This window comes from Cibotium barometz, chromosome 49, assembly GCF_041138505.1.
Source record: "Cibotium barometz isolate CiBa-2024 chromosome 49, ASM4113850v1, whole genome shotgun sequence".
In the NCBI taxonomy this organism is placed as follows: Eukaryota; Viridiplantae; Streptophyta; class Polypodiopsida; order Cyatheales; family Cibotiaceae; genus Cibotium; species Cibotium barometz.
In genome coordinates this window covers 8,129,167-8,153,337 of record NC_141094.1, presented here as the reverse complement: position 1 = coordinate 8,153,337, position 24,171 = coordinate 8,129,167, and the positions used below count along the sequence as shown (strand labels likewise).

At 47.9% G+C, this 24,171-nt stretch overlaps 1 protein-coding gene across 1 annotated transcript in view; it reads right to left on the bottom strand.

Annotated features, from left to right (window-relative positions):
* Positions 1-4,116: 4,116 nt before the first annotated feature.
* The window catches only part of LOC147610256 (ras-related protein RABH1e-like), a 29,967-nt gene continuing 9,912 nt past the window's right edge, over positions 4,117-24,171 (bottom strand). The window contains exons 2-6 of the mRNA XM_086786311.1: positions 6,676-6,746; positions 5,231-5,319; positions 5,010-5,121; positions 4,822-4,912; positions 4,117-4,703 (exon numbers count right to left, since the gene is read on the bottom strand). Coding sequence (XP_086642437.1) covers positions 4,560-4,703; positions 4,822-4,912; positions 5,010-5,121; positions 5,231-5,319; positions 6,676-6,746 — 507 coding nt within the window. The 3' untranslated portion in view covers positions 4,117-4,559. The remainder of the gene's footprint in view (positions 4,704-4,821; positions 4,913-5,009; positions 5,122-5,230; positions 5,320-6,675; positions 6,747-24,171) is intronic.

Below are 24,171 nucleotides of genomic sequence, written 5' to 3'. Positions count from 1 at the left end.
GCCCTCTGAAAAGCTCTGTGGCATCACCCCTGTGTCCAAAACATACTGAAAGCCCCTGCGGAGGCCTGGCCCCAAAAGGTCCCAATAGCACATAAAAAAGCAGGCATCAATCCGTCCTCCCCAGGGCAACTATGGCGCGAAAGGACCCTCAAGGCCTCAGCAAGCTCAACCTCTGAAAGAGGCTCACCCAAAACTGTGCGCATACGATCTGTGACCCTCCTCTGCACATGGGCCCACACAGTCTGTCTGTAGGCATCCCGAGCCTCAGTGGCTAGCTCCGCTGAAAGCAGGTCTCTATAGAACTCAGTGGCAATGGCTCTGATCTCCCCGAGCTCAGTGGCTACCAATCCATCCTGCCTCCTGAGCTGGCGGACTCCTGCTCGAGCATGGCGGGGGTCCAGTAATCTCAAAAACTCCCCAGTCACTCTATCACCCAGCTACGTCCACTGGGAGGCCTGGCGACGATAGTAGAACTCATGTCTCTGCTCCTCTGCCTCTCTGACCTCCTGGCGTGCCTGGCTCAGCTGGGACGCCACCCACTCACATGTAGGCTGCTGCTCCTGAAGGCGCTGAAGTGAAGCAAGGCTACGTCTCAACCGACGCTCCCGCTCGCGAGTCTCTCCCAGCCGTGTCAAGGCTGCAACGTGCAAAAAAGAGCTGAGCTCGATGAGTCCCTGGGCACACTGGCCTGCTGCATCCTGGTCTGAGCTCTGGCTGTCATACCAAATCCTCTCAATGTCCTCAGCGAGACTAGGATCTGTAAGTACCCTCTCTAGGATCCTCAACTGCAAGCTGGTCTCCCGTGTCCTCTCCTCAAGTGTCAAAATAACTGGCGCATGGTCTGAAAAAGAGGTGCCAGCGAGAATGCCGACGGAGCCCCCTCGCTCCCCTAACATGTCGCCCACATAGAAGCGGTCAATCCGTGATAGATTAGTCCCTCCCTGCCGGCGATCCAACCGAGAAAAACTAAGACTATCCTGAGAGCGGGAGAAAGCCTCATGCTGCCATGCATCAGGCATGGTTGGGCGCATAGACATTGAGCACGCCAAAGAGCTCATCATGCATCCTCAGAATGACATACTGTGCTCTACCAGGCACAATGATCCCGCGATCCACAATGGCCTGCCGCCATACATCCGCAATGACCATACATACTCCTCCTTGCCCACCCAAGGGGCCAAACCCTGCAGACCAAAAGGTGTCCCATCTACCAGGCATCACCGAACCGTATCTCCGGATCCTACTCTCACCCAAATGGTACTCCTACATCATCAGAATATCAATACTGCCCCCAACCAAGCATCTCTGAAGCTCCTGTCTCAAGCAACCACGATAACGTATATAGTGTGCGCCGCCAAGGCCCTGTACATTCCATGAGATGATCCTCATGGATGACCTGCTGAGGTGGAGGCTGTCTCAGCCGTACGGCGGGCCTTCGCAACAAGCCGCTTGGATGGAGAATAGTCCCCATCCGAGCGGCTACGAATCTACCCACCCGGTGTGCTGCAAGAATCTCGGATCAGGCGCCAGTGGCTGTGTCCCATGGCGACTGCCTCCCGCTCAGATAGAGCAACCTCGTGTATGTATACATATCCAGGGTTCCGAGGTCTCTGTGGGCTGAGCAGGTGTCCCAGAGGCTGCCTGCCGAGCCGCATCTATGGGCGGGCCATCGGGGGCTTGCTGCTGCAGTGAAGGTCAGGGTCTCCTGCGAGGGCAGCAGGCCTTGGCCATGTGGCCGACCTGCAGATAAAGCACTGGTTTGGGAGCCCCGAAAACTCCACTGTCTGATCAATCCATCCCTTCCCCTATCCTAGGTAGCTGAATGACCTTCGGAAGGAAGGAGATGTCAAGAACCAAAACTCTGACCGAAGGTAGCCCAGCTACTCTAGCCACCCACTGAAGCTGTTGTGGGGCCAGTCTCAAGCACCGAGCCCACTAATGCTCCTAGCCTAGAAAGGAGCGGAAGGTACTCACGGCGGAGTCCAGGGAAGCAAACTGTAACATGGAAAAGGCGCTCTCCTTGCTCGGCCGCTGCTGGATCAAAGCCATGCTGCCAAGGTCTGAAGAATGCTCGAGCGCCCCTGATGTCGAGGGGACTCATGGCTAGGACCTGGGCCACACTCTGGGCTGTCTCGAACTCAATCTGGTACTGTCCACGGCCCAGTAGAGCTGAACGTCCAGGATCTTGCAAGAAGGCGGGCCTGGAGAAGATCCCGGATCTCCCCTCTGCTGGGGCGAGTGCCGACTATACGGCAGATGATGGTGGAATGTGCCTGGAGACGTTCCACCTCGGCGAGGCTCGCTTCCTCTTCTGGCGAAAGAGAAAGCCTGATGGGGGTATCCTCAGGGGGGCGGGCGAGGGGGCTGCGGAAGAGTCCCTCTGAGGTGGGGCGGGAGGAGCCTCCATCAGAGTCTGAAGCTATGTCGAAGGCGGAGCGAATGCGGAGAGTCCTGCAAAGAGCCGAGCTGCACACAAATGGCGGAGGGGAAAGGCGGAAGGCAAAAAAAAACCCAGGGGACGAAAAAAACAGAAAGAAGGGGAGGGGGGTAAGGCGGCAACGACGAAGAAAAAAAACCCCGGGGGGGTGGAAGCAACGGGAAAGGGTGAGAGGGCGAAGACTGGCGGAGGGGGGCGGGGCGCTGAAGAAGGGAGGGGGGCGCGATGGAGAGGAGCAGGGGGCGGGCGCTACAGCGCTGGGACGGGGGGGCGCAAGAGAACCAGGCGGGGGGGGGGGGAGCAAGCACGAGGGTGGCAGAAACAAAGGCAAGCCCGGGGGGGGAGCAGACGCGTGGGCGGGAAGGGGGGAGGGCATGCAGGCAGCAGCGCGAGCAGGGGGGGCGGGAGCTTCAGCGAGCTCTTTCAGGTTGTCCAAGGTCTCAAACAGTCATTCAATTCAGTAACTATTATTATTATTCAAAGAAAATGTATCATGCTTATCTTTATAAACCTTGAACTAGATATTATATACTCAACTAAGGTTGTAATTAAGTGGAGCCAATGAACAGTTAGGGTGGTTACACACTAAAGGCTATACTTTTTCACTTTTTGGCATGGACCAATATTTACTTGCTAAACAAGAGGCATACCCAACTCCGCCCTTAGTCATCTGCACACAAACAACCCAACTTGTAGGTAATCATGGATGGGCCCAACTCGTGTAAAACCATTAATCCAATGATAACAAGATTAAAAAAGGATGATTAGATGTAAGCTTGTGCCAACCTACATGAGCCCAAGAATGGAGGAGAAAGTAGCTTCCTATACAATCCAAGGCTAAGTTGAGCAAGCCTATATAATATGGCTTACTAGACAAGCCAAGGATGGCATATGTGCAAAAGTAGAGGTAGCCGAGGTGAAGCAGATAGCCCAATGGTAAGGGATCTTGCCCTACACCCTCGGCGATTCAAATGAGAGTACCAGTTATCCTATATGGAATGGTGGGCGATGGTAAACATAGGATTAGCTCCCTCTCATCCAATCTGTTGGAATATGTAAGGATGCAACACCAACCTTTGAGGTTAACCGTGAGAGGATGGTAGTGTGCTATTTGAAGAGGGTAGTGGGCTTGATTAGGCTTGGGGGACTTTGGTGAGGATTTGCAAAAAGGAAGCAATACTTCTCCTCTATGGATTGAATCATAGGTCTCAATATAGATTATAAACATTGGAAATGTAAGCCTATTGAATCAATGAGAAAAAAGGAGGTTATATGGCTACTTGATGTGATCAAAAGGCAAGGCCAATGTAGAGACAATTAGTTGTTCTTTTTATGTCTACCCAATTTCTTTCATTTGCCCTTAAAACACAGAGAAAATGGTTAACAGAGCTTTATATATTTGCTTGATTGGTAAGATCTGGGAAGATTTGTCTCAACTGTTTGTAATTTTCAAAAAAAAAGGGCACTTGCAAATCCATCTATGGTGAAGATTCGTCAAATTACAGGGTTCCTATCATGAAATGTTTGTGGTTGAGTAGAAATGTCGGGGACTATTTTAAACATGGAACTCTAGGCCTACATCACTTCCACCTGTATACACAAATCGTGAGCTGAATAGGATCGAACTGTGTCCGTCCATAATCACAACTAGCAATCGTTGCATCGTTCATACAGCCAAATTTTCAAGAAAATTATATATATATATATAGTAAATTAAGTAAAAATCCCTCACCCAAAGGAGTCATCTTCAGATTTGTACCTTCAGCAGCACTTCGCTAGCAAGCTTTGGGAGCTAATCAAGTTGGAACATACTCTTAACAATGAATTTATATGCGCTCCAAGAAGAGAATTACTAATCCGAACATGGCACCCCTATTGCAGCCATTGCTTCACACTTGTTAACCCATACATACAGAGCTTTGAAGATTCCCCTCCCCTTGAATGGCTCTATCTTGAATTGAAACACAAGCAAGAGGTAGACCAGATTACAAGGAAACACACAGAATAAGATCCCCGTTGAACACCAAAAATACTCTCCAATGAGCTGCTGTACCATTGTACCTCAAAAGTGATGTCTCAACTACATTTGTGAACTTAAGGGGGTGAACAACTTCCTTTATGTTTAGCACATGCAGCCACCAGCCTTTGTGTCACCTTGTGCTGTATTCTCAGTAGGATTCAACTTGACATCCACTAGACCAACTTGCTTTGCTGATGAGAGTACTTCCATACCTGGTAGAGCTGCTGCAATCTTACGAAACAATGCCTACAGTCAAACCAATCACATTCAGTGCCTGTGCCAGTAAGTATAAATTTCCGTTCCCCCCTTTTATTGTACATTTGGAAGGACTAAAAATGATACATGTATAACAGACTGTTCAAACCTTGATGTTAAATCCAGCTTTTGCACTTGTTTCTATAAACATCACACCAAACTCCCTTGCTTTAGCATCTCCTTCTTCTATAGAAACTTGCCTGACAAGCCATGCAGCAACACCAAGCACTTAGTGTATACACTTGGAAGATTGACCTTAGTGTACACAAATAACACATCACAAGCCTTAGGAGGTACCTTTTATCAACCAGGTCTGTTTTGTTTCCAACCAGCATGATAATGACATCACTGCCTCGTTCTGTGCGCACTTCCTCTACCCATCTGGCAGTGTTTAAGAAAGACTGTCTATCTGCAACAGATCCAAAACCTTAAATTGGTAGATGCAAAAGATGCAATTGTAGACGGTGGTCAATCAATACTATGCGAGAAAAACATGCCAGCAATTTTGTGGTACCTACTTGCAACATCATAGACCACCACAGCCACAGAAGAATCCCGTATATAGCTCGGAATCAAACTACGGAACCGTTCTTGTCCAGCAGTATCCCTGAGCCACACAAACAAACCTTATGGGAGAACTGCATCATCATTAAACTTATACATCATATCAGAAAATTAATAGGCCTGTAGACAACTGAAGACTGTATTAGAGAAGGATAAAGACAGGCAGCCTCCACCAGAGGCATGCTGCCAAGGCCTCTGCCAAGCAAGAGGTTCTAAACATTCACACAATGACGGCCAGGGGAGGCATGGGCACGCTAGTCAAGCAAAGAAAAGTCGCTTTCGTACCTTCCAGGTGCCCAGGGCAGCTCCCATGTTGCTCGTACATTGCTTACCTGGCCAACCATTTCTTGTCAGCTCTTTGTGCAAATTTTTGTTGTTGGAAGTCTCTTAAAGAGATCCGGAAGGTCAACACTGGCATCCAAACAACAGTTGCACCTGCTGACCAAATTTTTACAGCTCTTTGTGGCAAGTACTACTTCACCCACTGTTCAGTTGCTCTATGCTGGCTGTTTGTGGGCATAGGTTGTTTGTGATAATTGCTATGGCAGGTGAAGGGCCAAATATCCAAGTCACTACCACTTCCAAGCAGCAGCCATGCAAGAGGAGACCATCACATGAGCAAGCATCATGCTTCCTCCCCCGACAAGAAGGCGGCTTTGCTGTGAACAAGCGAGCCTGAGATATGAAGCAGATGCATGCACTCAAATGAGAGAGATGCAGGAGTACAATGGGCAAGGAAGGAGACTTGAACCCCAACTTGCCTTGAGAGCTCTCCCTTGAAAGTTGCATATTGGAGGATTGGAGACATCAAAAAAAATCCTAGAACATCCTGGATACAAGAGAGCAGAGAGAAAATGACCTACAGGATTCTCAAAGAGCTAATTGCTAGTGTGGCAGATATATGACAATGTAGCAGATTCTTGCTAACCCAGAAAATATCAGATATCTTCTGGCATGGAAGACGTTGGCTAATGTGGCTAAAATTGGCTCCCCGTGGCAGATGTCTGCTGCTGTGGTCGCCAGATCATTAGTGACATGCTCATAAGATTGACATGGCAGTCCATGTGAAGCCCACATATAATATTATACATGTCAAGAAACTCTCGGTGAGAGAATTGCAATGTTGCATTCCACCAAGAGAGAGACAAGCCAAAACATATGCATAAATGTGGGCCATCTATTTTTGACCGACACTGCAAAGGGCAAGGAAAACATAACATGGGTAAATCTGCTCGGCCATATGCTTGATAAAAATTAGAGTATCCGTGATTCACTCAACTGTCCTTTAACTTCAAAGGCCAGGCACTTGTTGTAAGGTGGATAAGGGAGCTGAAGACTAAGCAACCAAAAAAAAAAAGAATTGAAGACAAATAACTTCAAATAAGCAATTCAAACTCACCATAGCTGCAAACGAACTGTCCGATCCTCGAGGTACATGGTTTTCGACAAAAAGTCAATGCCAATTGTAGCCTGCTTGCCAAAACAATAACCTTGTCATTAACAGGACACAAGTGACTACTTTAATATATAAGAAAAAGAAACTGATCAAAAGACCATTGGCAAGACTTTCAATTAGATGATGAGGCACGTATGCTACTAAAGTTCCATCCATTTGTCAACAAAGTACAAATTCAGGTGAACAGAAGCGTGTCTTAGATGAGAAGAGACTCTGGTAACAACAGTGAGAATAGTAAATAACCTCATGTGCCTTAGTGATCAAGTGATGTCATGAGAGTTAAAGTGATTTCTGGATGAGGGGTGGTATAGAGGTTGTGATCAAAAAGAGCAAAGATGGTTTGTGGATATTGTGATGATCATATGTAGCACCTACCACTAATATACACAAAACTGAGTATACATCGAGAATAGGAAGAGAAGAAGCGAGATGATGGCAAAAGATTAAGTTTGTCAACCTAAACTACTGCGTATATTAACACAGCAACTCAAAATGAATATTTACAATGATATTGCAAGATCTAGACTCTTGATGTGCATTAACTCTATTGCTGGTCTGGACTAAATGCTACTACTTCCTTGGGTTAAACTTTTCCTTCCTCCCAACTTCTTCAAAAGATTATAAGAGATATTGTAGAAGATATGTAGACATAGTTGTCACGGTATGAAAATACAATACCATACGATACCATACCATACGAGAATTTTCGGTACGATATGAAATTTTCGGACACCGTACGATAAAATACGGTTTTTTTTTTTACACTTACAAACTACGGAGCTTCAAGCTTGAATGTGAGGGAAGGTTGGGAGGGGAGGAGTCTACAGTGCTTGAGGAACCAGAACATGGAGATGTGTCTCTCCCAGTCACTAAATGTGTTCAAACTGGGCTCAAAAGGTGCTCAACCCTTGGCCAGGCTGGTTTACACATACTTAGGCAGCCCAAAACTGCCACAAATCTGCACATTTATACACCATGATGATTTACTACTGACTCTACACTAATTCACACATGGGCATTAATATTTATGGCCAGTAACTTGCTGCTTGGGTGGTATTGGTTGCACTGTTCCTCCTCAGCTCTATTCCAGGCTTGAGAATGCTGAATTAGCAAGCTTGGTTGATGGAATTCTACCGTCTTGGGCTCTTTCCCAAGGTTCCATGCAATGGCACCAAGGCTTCACCTCTTCATCACTCAGAACACTTTGAAGATCCAATAACAATGTTCGCCATGATAGTTTTGACTTTAAACTTATTTGTTTGCATATTTAATTGTTATGTACCCAACACTAATTAGGTCCTAATCTAGGCAAGGTTGGAGAGCCCTAAGATTAGGGGGAAGGCTACACGCAGGTTCCAGGTGGCTAGGGTTCATTATTATTGATAATCCATGGTTACTAGCTATTTATGACTGGACAGTTATTTATAACAGCAGTAGTCACTATATAAGTGACTTATGGGTTATTGTGTTCTTAAGTTGTCTCACTTGACAGTTGGTCTTGTCAGAATACGCAGCGGAGATGATAACCAAATCTAAGACCACAAGAGCAAGTAGAGTGCAGAAAATAGACAGCACAAGAGAAGGAGTGAGATAGGCGTGTAACTCTGCTCTATATACACAAGATCCCGGAATGATACAAGATGATATGACAAGGGAGCAATGGGGCCATTTTATATCGCCCCCATACTACAGTTGGTCTGCATCAGAAACAGCCGACAGGCCTAAAACCTCCACGACTTGTTGAAGGCACCCTGTCGGCCAGCTATAATGAGTCGGCCAGCTCATAGGTGAAGTCGTGGACATGATGCAGCAGTCGGCCAGAATCTGTGAGCTCCAGCCACCACAGGGCAGCCACCCAAACCATACGAAAATAGGAAAAATGGGAAAAAATACGGGGAGTGAGGAAAAATGAGAAAAACACCTACGAGGGCGGGCACACCCACAACAGAGGTCCTGTGTCTCAATAAAGACAGGAGATGACTTCTAACACCCCCTCTCAGCTCCTGGCTGTGAAACCAACCCTAGGGAGCTGGAGTGCCGCCTGAGCATAGCTTGAGGTAGAGACTTTGTGAAGAGGTCTGTGGCATTGTCCTCCGTCGAACAATAAAGTAGCAAGATGTCACCAGCCAAGATCTTCTCAAGTACAAAGTGATATTGTATCTCTATGTGCTTGGTCCGGGCATGGAAGACTGGGTTCCGAGCAATAGCTATACAACTCTGGTTATCACACTGGATGACTAGTGGTGGGCCCAGTTGACGTGCGCCCCGTCCACATCCATCCATTTGTCCATGTCCGTCGTATTCCATCCATCTCAGTCTATGGAAAAAAACTAAGTCCAGAGTTCCGTGCCCCACGGAGCACCCAAAAGGGGGGGAATATTTGCCCAAGGCAGGATTTGAACCATGGACATGGGCCTTCCCACCCATTAGCTCTAACCAATGCACTATGGAGCATATTGCAAGCCCTCCATTTTGCAAGAACGATAACCTTATCCATAGTTGTCACGGTACGAAAATACGATACCGTACGGTACGATACCGTACAGGAATATTCGGTACGATATGAAATTTTGGGATACGGTACGATAAAATACGGTTTTTATTTTTTACACTTACAAGCTATGGAGCTTCAAGCTTGAATGTGAGGGAAGGTTGGGAGGGGAGGAGTCTACAGTGCTTGAGAAACCAGTACATGGATATGTGTCTCTCCCGGTTGGATCTCCCGATTGTCTCCAAAAAAGAACCTGGATGGGTAATGCAATACCAAAGGTCTCCTAGTGTAGCGTTTATGACTAAGGGACCGTCCTTGCACAAATACGAGGAGTGCATCTAGGGTGATAAGTTTAGGGACTCCTCTCTAGATCAAAATGGCCATGTCCAAATGTTCTCCCTTGTGCATAACTTGAGAATCTAATTGTCTAGCCTACCTATACCAAGGATCCCCAAGTGATGTAGCAAGATTCTCTCATCCTACCAATACACTACCAGTCTACCTCGCCAGATTTTTTAGGTCTCTCCACAACCCCATATGGAATACTGAGTGGACACGAAAGTTGCGAAGTATTGCGAGCATTTGGGATCTTCGTAAAGCAGGGTTTCTATTTTTTTTTAGCATTTGGATTTTTTTTTTATTTTGGGGGGGGGGGGGAACTAACTAACTCGTACCGTACGATATCGTACGAATTCGTACGGTATCGTACCGTACGACTCGTACATACGAACAGGTTCGTACGCGTACGAGAAACAACTATGACCTTATCCCATACATGCACACGTTTTTGGCCAAAGGCTAGGACTAGACTCTAGAAGGTGGCTCTCCTTGCAGCGGCATTTGGAGCATAAACATTAAGGAAATCCATGCAGTCCTTGCTAATCATAATGGTAACCCACTGAGCCTGTGTAGTGTCTATGATGCGTGAGCTAACACAAACACTCCCTGTGTCCCGGAGGGGCAAAAAGAGGGAGACCAAAAAGTGACTCCTGTCTTTTGAAATCTTCCCCAGCGACAGGTATACCCCTCTGAAAGATGGTGCTCCTGGAGGAAGGGGTCCCCCAACTGCTGCCGTATGGAGCTCTCCTCTAAGGACACCGCGCCTCTGAAAACACTGAGGCCCCCCCAAACCTTGAATGTTCCAAGGGGCAATCCTCATATCAATCTCTGTGGGAGGCGAAACTATCGGAATTGCCCTCTACTCGAAGAGTCTTAGGCGTAGGTTTCGACAGGGAGTAGTCACAGTCAGTCCTAGGACGAAGACGTGCCAGGTGGGCGCAGACCTTGTCCTCCATGTGTCGCTCTACTAAGTCGGAGCTCGAGAACAAGCATACTCTGGACTCCACTTGTCGCAATGCAGGTACTTGTAGAAGGGAGAAAGGGTATTACAGTCATGGAACGGTGATCTCGGGTCGTGTTATAGGCGCGAGTTCCGCTCGGGACTAGAAAATCCAATACAAAAGTGAAAACAGAGAGTACTTGCTGAATGCTGCACACCAAGACATATAGCTCGTCTCGAAGAGGACAACGAGCCGGTCGTTTTGAGTACTAGAACTTTGAAATCGGACTCCGTATGAAGGAGTTATGACCAAAAACGTACAAACGACAATGGAAAACGGTGTCACCCAAATGCGGGCTTCCAACCCAAAACTTGTATTGATAAAATGCCGACACGCGACGAGATTACAATGGGATCACAAGAGTGATGAGAGAAAATGACTTGCCGGTATCCGAGGCGCGGGATCCCTTGCCCACAAGCCGTCTTGTATCTAAACAAAGGTAGGAGAGGTCGGGCTAGGCCACATTACTCCACCTCAAGGTACTCCCATATAGATGCAAAGAATTTGGGGCGTCCAAGCATACCTCGAGGGCACCATGTGAGGCCGGATAGAAATCCCAAAAATCCCACGCCTCACAATTGCTACTGAGATATGAAGGCATTCCCACAAGGGACACCCATAAAGAGCATAGGTACAATACTTGGAAAACGTCACAAGAATAGCTAGGCTATCTAGATGGAAACAACTTAGCCTTGGAGACAAGAATGAATAACAGACGGGTTCTTAGAAATGTTAAGTTATATACCTAGATGACAATCCCAAATTCACCTTTTTGGAACGAGTAGGCTATATACTCATGGTAAAAAATCGTGAGGCTCCATAACCATCAACCCCATCATACATAGTATGGACTAGATACTACGATAGTCGCACCACTAACGTCATCTGAGTCCAAACACAAAGAGCAGCACCTCCAAGCTGGAGGATACCACCTCCGCGTCTTGATCTTTGTGACTTGAGCCTCCCAGCTCCATCCGAGCCAGGGGCCAAAGATGGTTAAGCACGTTGGTGATGCGCAGATCATGCAGATGATGTGAAAGCTCCATTGGTTGCCCCTGGATGGCGGCAAACACCGACTCCGAATCCCAGTTCGTCCCCAAGGCTGCACTCATGGGGAAGGAGGATCATCGTGCTACTCTCTATCATGGATGGCCTGGAATGATGAAACACCACACAGATCCGAATGGGAGCCACCGTCTCCTTGAAAATATCAGTTCCTTCGACGGGAGGCAGGAAGAAGCTGTAATCCACTGGCTGTCCCAGGATCTTTGGGGGGGGGGGGGGGATCTGGCGACTTTGGTGAGAGTCCTCACCGGGGAGGTGGCGATGGTCATCTCTACTAGCTCCGAGAAGTGATGAATCAAGTGGCAGATTGAACTCGCCGGTTGCCTGCACTTCAAGTCTAACGCAGTCGGAGGGCGGCGGGAATGCTTAGGAGAGGTGGAGGGAGGGGGAGTGCGGGCTCTAAAGAGGACGGGGTAGGGGGGGTTACTGGAGGGAGAGTTGGAAATGAGGGTTGGGGATGCGGAGGGGGTGGGGGTGGGGGTGGGGGTGGGGGTGGGGGGTGGGGAAGGAGGCGGAGGAGGATAGGGAATCTGGGAAGAGGGAGAGGGAAACGATAGGGAGGAATCCTCCGGAGAGGGAACGTGTGAGGAGGGGCCCGCCGAAGGCTCGGTGGGACCAACTGGTTGTTAGCAGTCATCTCCTGTTTGTACATATTGCTCAGTGAGGGCCTTTGTTGTGGGTGTGCCCGCCCATAGTTTTTCTCATTTTTCCCCATTTTTTCCATGTCTTTCCTATATTTTTTCTGGTCGTGGGGGGTTGTCTGTCCTGGCTAACGCACACTGTGCTGGCCGACTGAGTTCTTGTGCTGGCTGACTATACATGTGCTGGCCAACTGGCTTTTACCCAGTCGTGGACATGTGGGCAGCCTATCGACTGTATTTGGGCTGGCCGACTGGTACCATAGGGTGGTATAAATACCACTCTTGTCCCCACCTCCTCATTTGTATCGGATCTTCGTGTATTTAGCAGAGTTTATACAGCTTCTCTCTGTCTCTACACTTTTGCGTTCTGTTTTCCACAGCACTTGTCTCATTTTCCACTGCGCATTCCGACATGGTATTAGAGCCCCAAGTGGCTTGAAGCTTGGAAACAGTGGGCGCTTAAGGGTTTGGTGATTTTTGGTGCTGATTGGAGATTTCTTGGGCTATTTAGGACTTGGAGATCGGGTAGAAGGCGGCCATCACAGGTTGACAGCCACCTTGCATATTGTTTGCAGCAGCCTCTTCATTTTTTTTCCCACCCACCCTCCCTTCACAAAACGTTGTGAACCCTTGAGATGGCTGCAAAGCATGTGAAGATCCCCACTCTCCCCACATTCCCAGTGGATTGACAGTTGGACGGGACCAACTACGGCATCTGGAAGGTAATGATGGAGTCTGTCTTGGAGTCTTATGACTTGGCTGATTTCATTCTGGTTGGTGTTCCATGGCCGGAGTTGGAGGACGGGGAGCTTTTACCCTCTACTCGGAAAGAACCAGAGGCTCAGGCACAGTTGTGGGATCATGTCAATGCCCGTGTGCGTTCTTTCATCTTCCTTAATTGCACACCACAGGTGATGAATCATATTAAACATATGACGTTGGCCAAAGGGATTTGGCAGCATTTGGCTTCTCTGTATAACAGGGTATCACCCATGAAGCGGATTTCCTTGGAAGCGGAGATGCGGGTGACGAATCCTGCAAAGTCTTTGACGATGCGGGTGCACATCAACAAGTTGCAGGTTCTTCAGTAGGAGGTTCTTCGGGCTAGGAAGGAGATATCTTCAGAGGACATGGCCATCACTTTGTTGTCTCATTTGACCTCTCAGTATTCAGCTTTTTACTCCTCTTTGATCATCGTTGGGAGGCTCAGCACTATCACATGGAAGGAGCTTGTGTCTATGGTCTTAGACCAAGAAAAGCGTTTTACGAACCCTCCATAGGGCAGAGGTTCTGAGGCCTTGACTGGCCAGCGGTCAAAAGGCCATAACAACAACAATAAGGGCAAAGGGAAGTCTTCATCAGAGAAGTCTTCTGAGAAGAAGCCCGATTCAGAGCGTGATGCTTTGAAGGCCGAGCAAACCTGTAACAATTGTGGCAAGAAAGGCCACTATTGGAGGAAATGTCCTAAGCGGAGTATTGAGAAGAGTGCTGATTCTTCAGCTACAACTACCAAGACTCCAGCTTTTGTGCACTTGGAGATTATGGACACAGATGCTTTGAGCAGGAAGGTAGTTGGTTTCACCGCCAGGGATACTTGGGAGTGGATTCTCGATAATGGTGCTTCCAGGCACATGACTCCTTCCCGAGAGTTTTACAAGATCTTAAACGATAGCCACGTCGCATTTTCATTGGCGACAATTCCACTATCCCGATTCACAATGAGGGCAGGATGGAGATTATTCCCGATGGCAAAGGGGGGAAGCATTCCTCTCATGTTCTTTACGTCCCAACATTTGGTTTTCATCTTTCGTTAGTGCATGAGGTTTGCAAGACTGGCATCTGGGTGGAGTTTGATGAGCATTTTGTTGCTCTACGAGACAAAGCAACATGCCAGGTTGTATGGGAAGGCGGAGTGGAGAATGGGATCTACAAACTCTCAGCACTCTCTTCTCTGACAAGCACTCAGATTGGTGACTTGTGGCATTTCCGTTTTGGCCACTTGAATGTGGATGCATTGCGGCGGGCTTTCCACGACCAGATGGTGGATGGCTTGCCAGATGTTGGCAGCAGGCAGAGACACTGTAGTTCTTGCATTCGTGGTAAGCAACACAGGAAATCTTTTCTGAAGCAGGCTACTAGGCGGCCTTTGAAACCTTTGGAGTTGGTACACACTAACTTGTGTGGACCTATGCAGACCCCATCCTTGGGAGGTTCTTTGTACTTTATACTGCTTGTTGATGATTGTAGCAGATTTACATGGGTTTATTTTCTTTCCCAGAAGGACCAAGCTTTTGCTCAGTTCAAGGAGTGACATGTTATGGTGGAGGAGTCTGGATTGCAGGTGAAGACTCTTCGGGCTAACAAAAGAGGAGAATTCTCTTCTAATGCTTTTGTGCGGTTGTGTGGAACATGGCATCAAGCGGGAGCTGACCACTACAGGTTCGCCTTCAGAGAATGGAGTAGTTGAGCGTAAGAACCGGACTATGGTGGAGATGGCAAGGACGATGTTGGTGCATCATGATCTTCCTCGTCCACTTTGGGGAGAGGCTGTGGCTACAACTGTCCATATCCTCAACCGATCTTCGACGATTTCAGTACCAAAGATGACTCCATTTGAGACTTATTTTGGCAAGAAACCAGATGTCTCCCATTTTTGTGTGTTTGGGAGTGATGCCTATATTCACGTTCCAAAGAAGCAAAGGGGGAAGCTTGACTTGAAGTCCCAGAAGCTTGTATTTGTGAGATATAACTCTCTTTCCAAAGGCTATAGGTTATATGACCCAGAGCGGAACGAGGTTGTTGTCAACAGAGATGTTGTCTTTGATGAGCAACTAGACAACCTCAGTCAGTTGTAGAGGTTGAGCCTGAGGCCGGAGATAATGAGCCCCAGCAGTAGTTGGAGGCTCCACGTTCTGTTCGAGTACCAAAGTGGTTGTGAGACACCATTCGGGAGGCAGGTGTTACGGAGCTTCTCTCCGAGTGGACCACATAGGATGGACCTCGAAGATCGCAAAAAGTTTGTGACAAGAGTCATTTAGAGGAGTTGTTATAGGTGAACTATGCTTTGATGTCTCGTATCAATCGGGACAAAGAGCCCACTTCCGTGAAGGAAGCTCTTTCTCAGGAGACTTGGAGGAAAGACTATGCTTTGATGTCTCGTATCAATCGGGACAAAGAGCCCACTTCCGTGAAGGAAGCTCTTTCTCAGGAGACTTGGAGGAAAGCCATACAAGTGGAACTGGATGCCATAGAGAAGAATAAAACTTGGGAGTTGGTTCCGAGGCTATCAAAACGATCAGTCATTGGTGTCAAGTGGGTCTTTAAGTCCAAGTATGCGTTTGATGGGTCGGTGGACAAGCACAAGGCTAGACTTGTGGCTAAGGGCTATGCTCAGCGGCTTGGCATCGACTATGAGGATACCTTTGCACCGACAGCGAGGATGACCACGATTCGGACAGTTCTTGCCCTTGCCTCTTCTTAGCGATGGCCCGTATATCAGATGGATGTAAAATTTGCGTTCCTTAATGGTGACTTGCAGGAGGAGGTTATGTTGAGCCGCCTCCAGGCTTTGAGGTTCCGGGATCAAAGGAGATGGTTTACAGGTTGCGGAAGGCCTTGTATGGTCTTAAGCAGGCTCCTAGGGCTTGGAATCAGAAGATTGATTCCTTCTTTCTACGGACAAGATTTCATAGATCAGTTTGCAGATCCTAACTTGTATCTCTTTCGGGAATGCGGTTTGGTCACGTTGATTATCCTTTATGTGGATGATCTTATTCTCACTAGTGGTCATGTGGAGCACATAGCAGTGACGAAGGCTGCATTGTCAAATGAGTTTGAGATGACCGACTTAGGCTTACTCCATTTCTTGGGCCGTGCGCAGTGCAACGGGGCTCAACTGCATGACTATTTGACGCCGCTGGTGAGTCAAACTCAGCCTGGTAGTAGCCACGTCCCAAAGGATGAATATCAATAATCTTTCTAGGCGCGCTAAGGAGGCTAGCTTGTAAAAGATCCTTGAGCTGTCCGTGCGCCAGGCGGCTACCCACAATCTTGCACACCAGAGTGGAGGCCTCGAGGGATGCGACTGTCAAAGCGAGGAGTTGAAGTTCTGCTTTTGAAAAGGATAGGCAAGGAACGGCAACCTTGGTCGGGGATGATGGAGCGGCTGCCAGGGAGTCCTCCTGAGGGATGAAGATGAGAAGAGGTCGAAGCTTGCTGAAAGATATAGAAGCCTAAGAACCTAAGAAACTGCGTGCTGAATACGGAAGGGAAGAGGCAAGAAGGAAGTGGTGAAGCCAAAGGGGACAAGGGAAGAAAGGGAGAGGCAGAGGGAGGGGGGGCAGCGTGCTGTAGAAGGAGAAGGCGGGAGGAGTCGGGGGCAGTGGCCAGTAGGAGGGAGGGGCACCAAGGGCAAGGCGACGGGGGGAGGGGGGAAAAAGAGGGCGAGCAGGGGGGCAGAGGTGGAGGCAAATGGGCGTAGGACGGGAAGGAAGGCGGCGGAAGGTGAGGTGGTGGAAGCACAAGCACAAAGGGAAGGGAAGCACAGGGGATCAGAAGCAGCATTCAACATACAGTAGACAACATATTCAGCATATAGATAGAAGTTAGCATCAAGTTCATCTGCTGCCTCCTACATAGAGGAAAGCTATCAGCCAAAGGGTGGACCTCAGCATTGGAGAAGGGAACATTCATCATCATCAACATTCAGCATCTCTCTCTTCCCAAGAAGGATATTCATCTAGGACAGGCATAGATCTATTTATAGATCTTCTTTGTGACAATTGCATTTAATATAGTCACATTGCATTGCATTGACACCATTGTCTGTCTCTAAAGTATAATTAAGTGCAGTTTAGTTAAGCCTGAGGTTGTTTTACTACGATCAATCACCCACATGTCACAGCACCTCTGTTTGTGCATAAGTGTGTTGAAACCGATCCCGTCAAGTGGGAATAGACTCCGTTGGACACCCACACGCGTGATAGCACAACTTAAATATAACAATATAAATGGACAACTCAATAACAACTGAAAACTGAAATGAAATGAAATGATGATCAATGGACACCAGCACTGGGGCCAGAACGGGCCGACCCCCCCCTCAATATATGATATATTATTGGGAGTATTTAAGTGATACAATGCTCCATGGGTTCAATGAACCAGATGATGTCCATGTACAACTGAGATGAATACAGTTACCAAACAAGAGACTTGAAGTAGACGTTCGAAGGAGAGCCATCAACAAGAAGTCTAATCTCTACGGTCCTGTGCCTTCACTAGAATCCGCAGAGCACGCCCCACTGGTGTTCCAGGACCACGCACAAACAGGCGCTCCCGTACTAACGCCTGGCTCTCCCGATCTCGGCACCCATGGACCATGGCTCTCCAGAAGCTTGGACTACCGGCACCGAACGTGTTCATAGCAGAGAGTATCCCTTGTAAGATTTACACCAAAAACCTTTGCTTAAATCTCAATCCACTTACCTTGTAAAATAATGGATATGGCCTTCAGAAGTACTAGGCACCCACGTATGAAAGGAGAAGTCTCTATTACTGCTGTTGCTGCCAGCCCGCAAGTGAGAGAGTCACCTGTAGCTCGCTAGTGGGAGAACAAGTATCAGAGGCACCTGAGTGCAGCTACATAGGGACTAGAGAAGGACACCTGGGCACAACCGCCTGCAGGCAAAATAAGGAGGGCCTGTGCGCAGCCGTCTGCAAACAAGAGAGGGTGGCGCCTGGGCGCAGCCGCCTGCTGGCCACAGAGGAGTGAGACCTGTGCGCAGCCGCCTGCAAGGTAGAGAGGGTGGCGTCTGGGCGCAGCCGCCTGCTGGCAAGAGAGGTATGGGAGGACCTGCGCACAGTCACCTGCAAGGCAAGAGGACAGCCGCCTGCACAGCAAGATGAAGAGAGAAGGTGGCCATGTATAGCCACTTTTATGCAAGAGAAGTATTACCCTTGATTTGCATGGAGGGACACACGACCAACAGCTGGCCGGCCCACCTTGATTGCATGGAAGCGGCCAGCTCCAACGTTCCCAAGGGGGATGGGTAGGTGGCCATGCACCCACCCCCACACACAAGATTAAGGGAGGAGTTCTCTCCCCACCATGGCCCATTCGTGGGTGCCCAAAATGGGTGCCCACCCTTCTAAACGTACCATGAGATATTGGGAAGGGTGCCCACTCATTAATGAGTGTGAAACTACAACCTTATAAAAACAAAGGTTAAAAAGAATGCTATGAAATAAACAAATGTAATACACTTACCACCTATTCACACGCAACGAAACTCGTCAGAAGACAGAGCAAACTTCACGACTCACTGGCACGCGTCCCCGCTCAGTAAGTGGCACGTCAAACAAGCAAACACAAGAATACAAGTCACGCGAAAACAGTTCCAAACATGCAAAACATGAATGCATGTGCAAACAGTATCATGGACATATCTCCCGTTCATGGAACAAGTACTAAACATTTCTGTCGGACACAATGATGGCACGACAAAAAAAACATAAATCCCAATCTTCCTATGGTGTGACAGTCCCATAGGCAAGACACGGCACAAATACTGGCTCTTCCATGGCGTGACAATCCCATGGATAGAACACAGTCCAAGTCATACACGGGTGGCACCAGTCTGGCTCCCGTCCATGTTATGCAAAATACTAGCCCCTTCACATGAGACACCGCGGCCTGGCCTCAAGTGAACGAAACACAAATCTGGAGATGGACCAAATGGTCGGCCAATTGGTGACATCCCCCCGGGCTTCTAAAGAGTTGTCCTCAACTGAAAAGCCTAAAGATATGCCTGCAACGACGGTGGGTAATCAACAAAATAATCCTCGTTTACCCACTTTGCATCAATGGGTAAATAATTCTTGAACTTCACAAGGTATCTCCTGGAAAGCTTTCCTGCAGGTAGCTCTCTCTCCTTGTGAAAGACAATCTGTTCTAGCTGGAGGATCTCCTCAAGCTCATCAATCTCTGGCGGATCTTCGATGTCAGGCTCGTCAGGGTCTGGCCCGACATATTTCCACAAAAGACTCACATGAAATGCATTGTGAATCTTCCAATGACTAGGTAAAGCAAGCCTGTATGACACTTCATTGATCTTTTGAATCACCTTGAAGGGTCCATAATAGCGAGGAGAAAGCTTAGGATATGATCCTTCTCGTCCTGGCCTCTTCCGAAGCCTAGCTTTCTCAAATTTCAGCAAAACCCAATCACCTTCTTTGACTTGCATGTCCCTTCTATGCTTGTCAGCAGCCATTTTATGCTTATCTTGTGACCTTGCAATGGCTGTCCGTACCTGAGCAAAGGCTACATCCAAGTCACAAACATACTCATCAGCTGCAAAAATCTCATCCTTTGTACGAAGGATGGGTGGCAAAACCACTCTGCCATAAATAATCTCAAACGGGATCTTTCCCGTGGAGGCATGGATCGTATTGTTGTAGGCAAACTCAACAAGTGGAAGATACTTCTCCCATGCAGTCTTTTGATTTGCCACATAATACTTCAACAAATCCAACACGACTGAATTTGCAGCTTCACTTTGGCCATCCGTTTGGGGATGATAAGCTGATGAAAACTAAAGTTTAGTGCCCATGTTATCAAATAAAGCCCTCTAGAAGAGGCTCGTAGTCCTGGGATCTCTATCCCCAACAATGGATTTAGGCATACCATGATGCTTGAAAATATTAGCAAGAAAAAGCTTCACCATATGATCAACTTTAATGGTTTTCTTGACGAGGAAGAAATGAGCTTGCTTGCTAAACCTGTCCACAATGGTCCAAATAGCATCATTCCCATGCTGGGATCTAGGCAAGTCCATAATAAAATCCATAGTAATACTTTCCCATGGCTACAAGGGAATAGGTAATGGCTGAAGTAAACCTAGAGGCTTTTGCCTGTCAAATTTTACCTTTTGGCAAGTAAGACATGCACGTACATATGCCTCAATGTCTTCACGCATGCTTGGCCAAAAGAAATATCTCTCAATCATGCGTGTAGTAGGCATGATACCACGATGATCAGCATAGGGTGCGGCATGACATTCCTTTAAAACCTTGGGACGCATGTCCTTCACCACACAAGCAATTTTCATTCATGAGATAGCCCTCTTTGATCACATAAGAGACATGAGTGTGACCAGCCATCAAATCAGCCCAAATATGACAAAAATCAGCATCCAAATGATACAAATAAGGCATAGTAGTCAATTCCCCATGTGAGGCTACTGAAATTGCAACCACATATGGCCTCCTGGACAATGCATCTACTACCAAATTCTTCTTTCCAAGCTTATGTCAATACATCCGCATTCACATCATTATGTTCTATCTTTTCACAAACAAAAAAACCAAGTACGCAGAAAGACTCTTCTTTATTGCTTTATTAATATGGATGTGTGATACAATAGGAATGGAATCTCCCTCTTTGCCAGCATGATCAACACTACCTTGCATATCGGGAACTGCATGCACATTAGGCTTAGACTGCTTGTCCTCTTGCATCTTGCTTACGTTTGGGGCATTGCCAAAACATATGCTCTTTGCTTCCACATGCAAAACATTTCTCCTCTTTCGCATATTGCTCCCTTTGCTCAGGAGTCAAGCCAAACCTGTTCTTCTTGAGCACCCTATCCATGGATGAGGTATTTTCAGCTTTACCTCCCTTCTGGACCTCTCGGAAGCTTTTTTTTTAGGCGGCTGTCCACCTTTTTGCAGGTTTGGAACAGCCTTATCTTTGCCCTTAGAACCCCCTTGATCTTGCTTAATTTTGAGCACCAATTGCTCCATAGCAAGAGCAGAGGCTATAAGCTGTTGCAAAGTGTGTTTCGGGTGCAATTCAATGCCTGAACGATAAGCTGGTTGCAATCCGGGGCGAAACTTCCTCTTTCTTTCATCCTCAGTGATTTGCATAAAGGGAGTTACCTCAAGCAACACTTTCCAAAACTTATTGACATACTGCTGCACACTTTCATTATCTTTTTGCTCAAGTCTATCCCACTTTTAGGTGAGAGTTTGCTCTGCATTAGGTGGCAAGAATTGGGCCTAAAATCTGTCCTTAAACTCTTTCCAAGTGCAAATGGGATCTTTGGTGGTCTTTTCAGTGATCCACCAATGAGCGGCGGTCCCCTTCAAGAACATGCTAGCATGGCGTACTTTAGACTTCTCAATGAAATCCTCATCACTAAAAGCAATATCAAACTGTGCCACGAATGCTAACACCTTGGAAGCATCATGCTCTCCATGAAAAACATCAAAATTAACGGACTTGTCACCTGCTTTAAATTCCTTGAGCTTTCTGGGATGAGGCTCATGGTCCTCTCTTTTTCTTTTTCCCTTATCCAACGGGGCAGCCCTATCTGCATGGGCTCCATGGGCCATCATGGAAGTTTCATGAAGCACGGTGACATGTGCTCCACGAACCTGAGAATCAGATGCATGTGACCTTCCTGCATAAGGCAATGTCTCTCCATGAGACAACTCAGTAAGCAAGGCTCTTCTAGTGGCAGACCTGTCACCCCCTCCATGGGATACATGCCTTGAATACATGTGACCATCATGCCCTCCATGAGCACTAGCATACATATACCTGTCACCCTTTGTGCCTTGTGGAGAAGATGCATGACGAGAGGTGGCTGTCACCTCTTCCCTTTGCATAAATGACCTCAACCTTTGAGATGCGGGATCTCCATGCTTCAAGCGAGATGGATTTCTGAATTTCAGCTCTCCATCTTCCCCCTCTTTGATGTCACCTTTGCGGAGGAGGTAGGAAAGTGCCAACTCCCTTGGCTTCTTGCCCACTTCTCGTGCCATGGACTCAAAAGTCATGTCTACCATTGCATCGGCTTACCTGGCTTCAATGGCACTTTGCACATGGGGATCTTCATTCAAAAATTTCAGCTCTTGCTCTTGTGCCTGCAAAAGCTTTCTCATATGCTCCAATTCAGCCCTCATTGCATCAGACTCTTCTTGCATAACTGTCTTTCCACGAGACGGTTGTCCCCTCGAATCACTATCATTCAACCTCTCAAGGGGCTTGTGCCTTCCCAGTAAAGCATCAGAACCACGCGAGGCACTTGATGGGCCCCTCGAATTAGGCACTTCCAAAGGGTTGTCTTGGCTGTCCATTGTGTTAAGTGTGCTAGAAGCGGGGTGTCCAAAACACAGGTTCGTTTTCCCCACTAAGAAGAGGGAAATAACCGTGCTCTAATACCAATGAAACCGATCCCGTCAAGTGGGAATAGACTCCGTTGGACACCCACACGCGTAATAGCACAACTTAAATATCACAATATAAATGGACAACTCAATAACAACTGAAAACTGAAATGAAATGAAATGATGATCAATGGACACCAGCACTGGGGCCGGAACGGGCTGACCCCCCCCTCAATATATGATATATTATTGGGAGCGTCCCACTGGTGTTCCAGGACCACGCATAAACAGGCGCTCCCGTACTAACGCCTGGCTCTCCCGATCTTGGCACCCATGGACCGTGGCTCACCAAAAGCTTGGACTACCCGGTACCGAACGGGTGCTCGCAACAGAGAGAATCCCTTGTAAGATTTACACCAAAAACCTTTGCTTAAATCTCAAGCCACTTACCTTGTAAAATAATGGATATGGCCTTCAAAAGTACTAGGCACCTACGTATGAAAGGAGAAGTCTCTATTACTGCTGTTGCTGCCAGCCCGCAAGTGAGAGAGTCACCTGTAGCTCGCTAGTGGGAGAACAAGTATCAGAGGCACCAGAGTGCAGCTGCATAGGGGCTAGAGAAGGACACCTGGGCATAGCCGCCTGCAGGCAAAATAAGGAGGGCCTGTGTGCAGCCGTCTGCAAACAAGAGAGAGTGGCGCCTAGGCGCAGCCGCCTGTTGGCAAGAGAGGTGAGTCTTGTGCGCAGCCGTCTGCAAGCAAGAGAGGGTGGCGCCTTGGCGCAGCCGCCTGCTGGCCACAGAGGAGTGAGACCTGTGCGCAGCCGCTTGCAAGGTAGAGAGGGTGGCGTCTGGGCGCAGCCGCCTGCTGGCAAGAGAGGTATGGGAGGACCTGCGCACAATCACCTGCAAGGCAAGAGGACAGCCGCCTGCACAGCAAGATGAAGAGAGAAGGTGGCCATGCATAGCCACTTTTATGCAAGAGAAGTATTACCCCTGATTTGCATGGAGGGACACACGACCAACAGCTGGCCGGCCCACCTTGATTGCATGGAAGCGGCCAGCTCCAACGTTCCCAAGGGGGGTGTGTAGGTGGCCATGCACCCACCCCCACACACAAGATTAAGGGAGGAGTTCTCTCCCCACCATGGCCCATTCGTGGGTGCCCAAAATGGGTGCCCACCCTGCTAAAGGTACCATGAGATATTGGGAAGGGTGCCCACTCATTAATGAGTGTGAAACTACAACCTTATAAAAACAAAGGTTAAAAAGAATGCTATGAAATAAACAAATGTAATACACCTGTTCACACGCAACGAAACTCGTCAGAAGACAAAGCAAACTTCACGACTCACTGGCAGGCGTCCCCGCTCAGTAAGTGGCACGTCAAACAAGCAAACACAAGAATACAAGTCACGCGAAAACAGTTCCAAACATGCAAAACATGAATGCATGTGCAAACAGTATCATGGACATATCCCCCGTTCATGGAACAAGTACTAAACATTTCTGTTGGGCACAATGATGGCACAAAAAAAACATAAATCCCGATCTTCCTATGGAGTGACGGTCCCATAGGCAAGACACGGCACAAATACTGGCTCTTCCATGGCGTGACAATCCCATGGATAGAACACAGTCCAAGTCATACACGGGTGGCACCAGTCTGGCTCCCGTCCATGTTATGCAAAATACTGGCCCCTTCACATGAGACACCGGCCTGGCCTCAAGTGA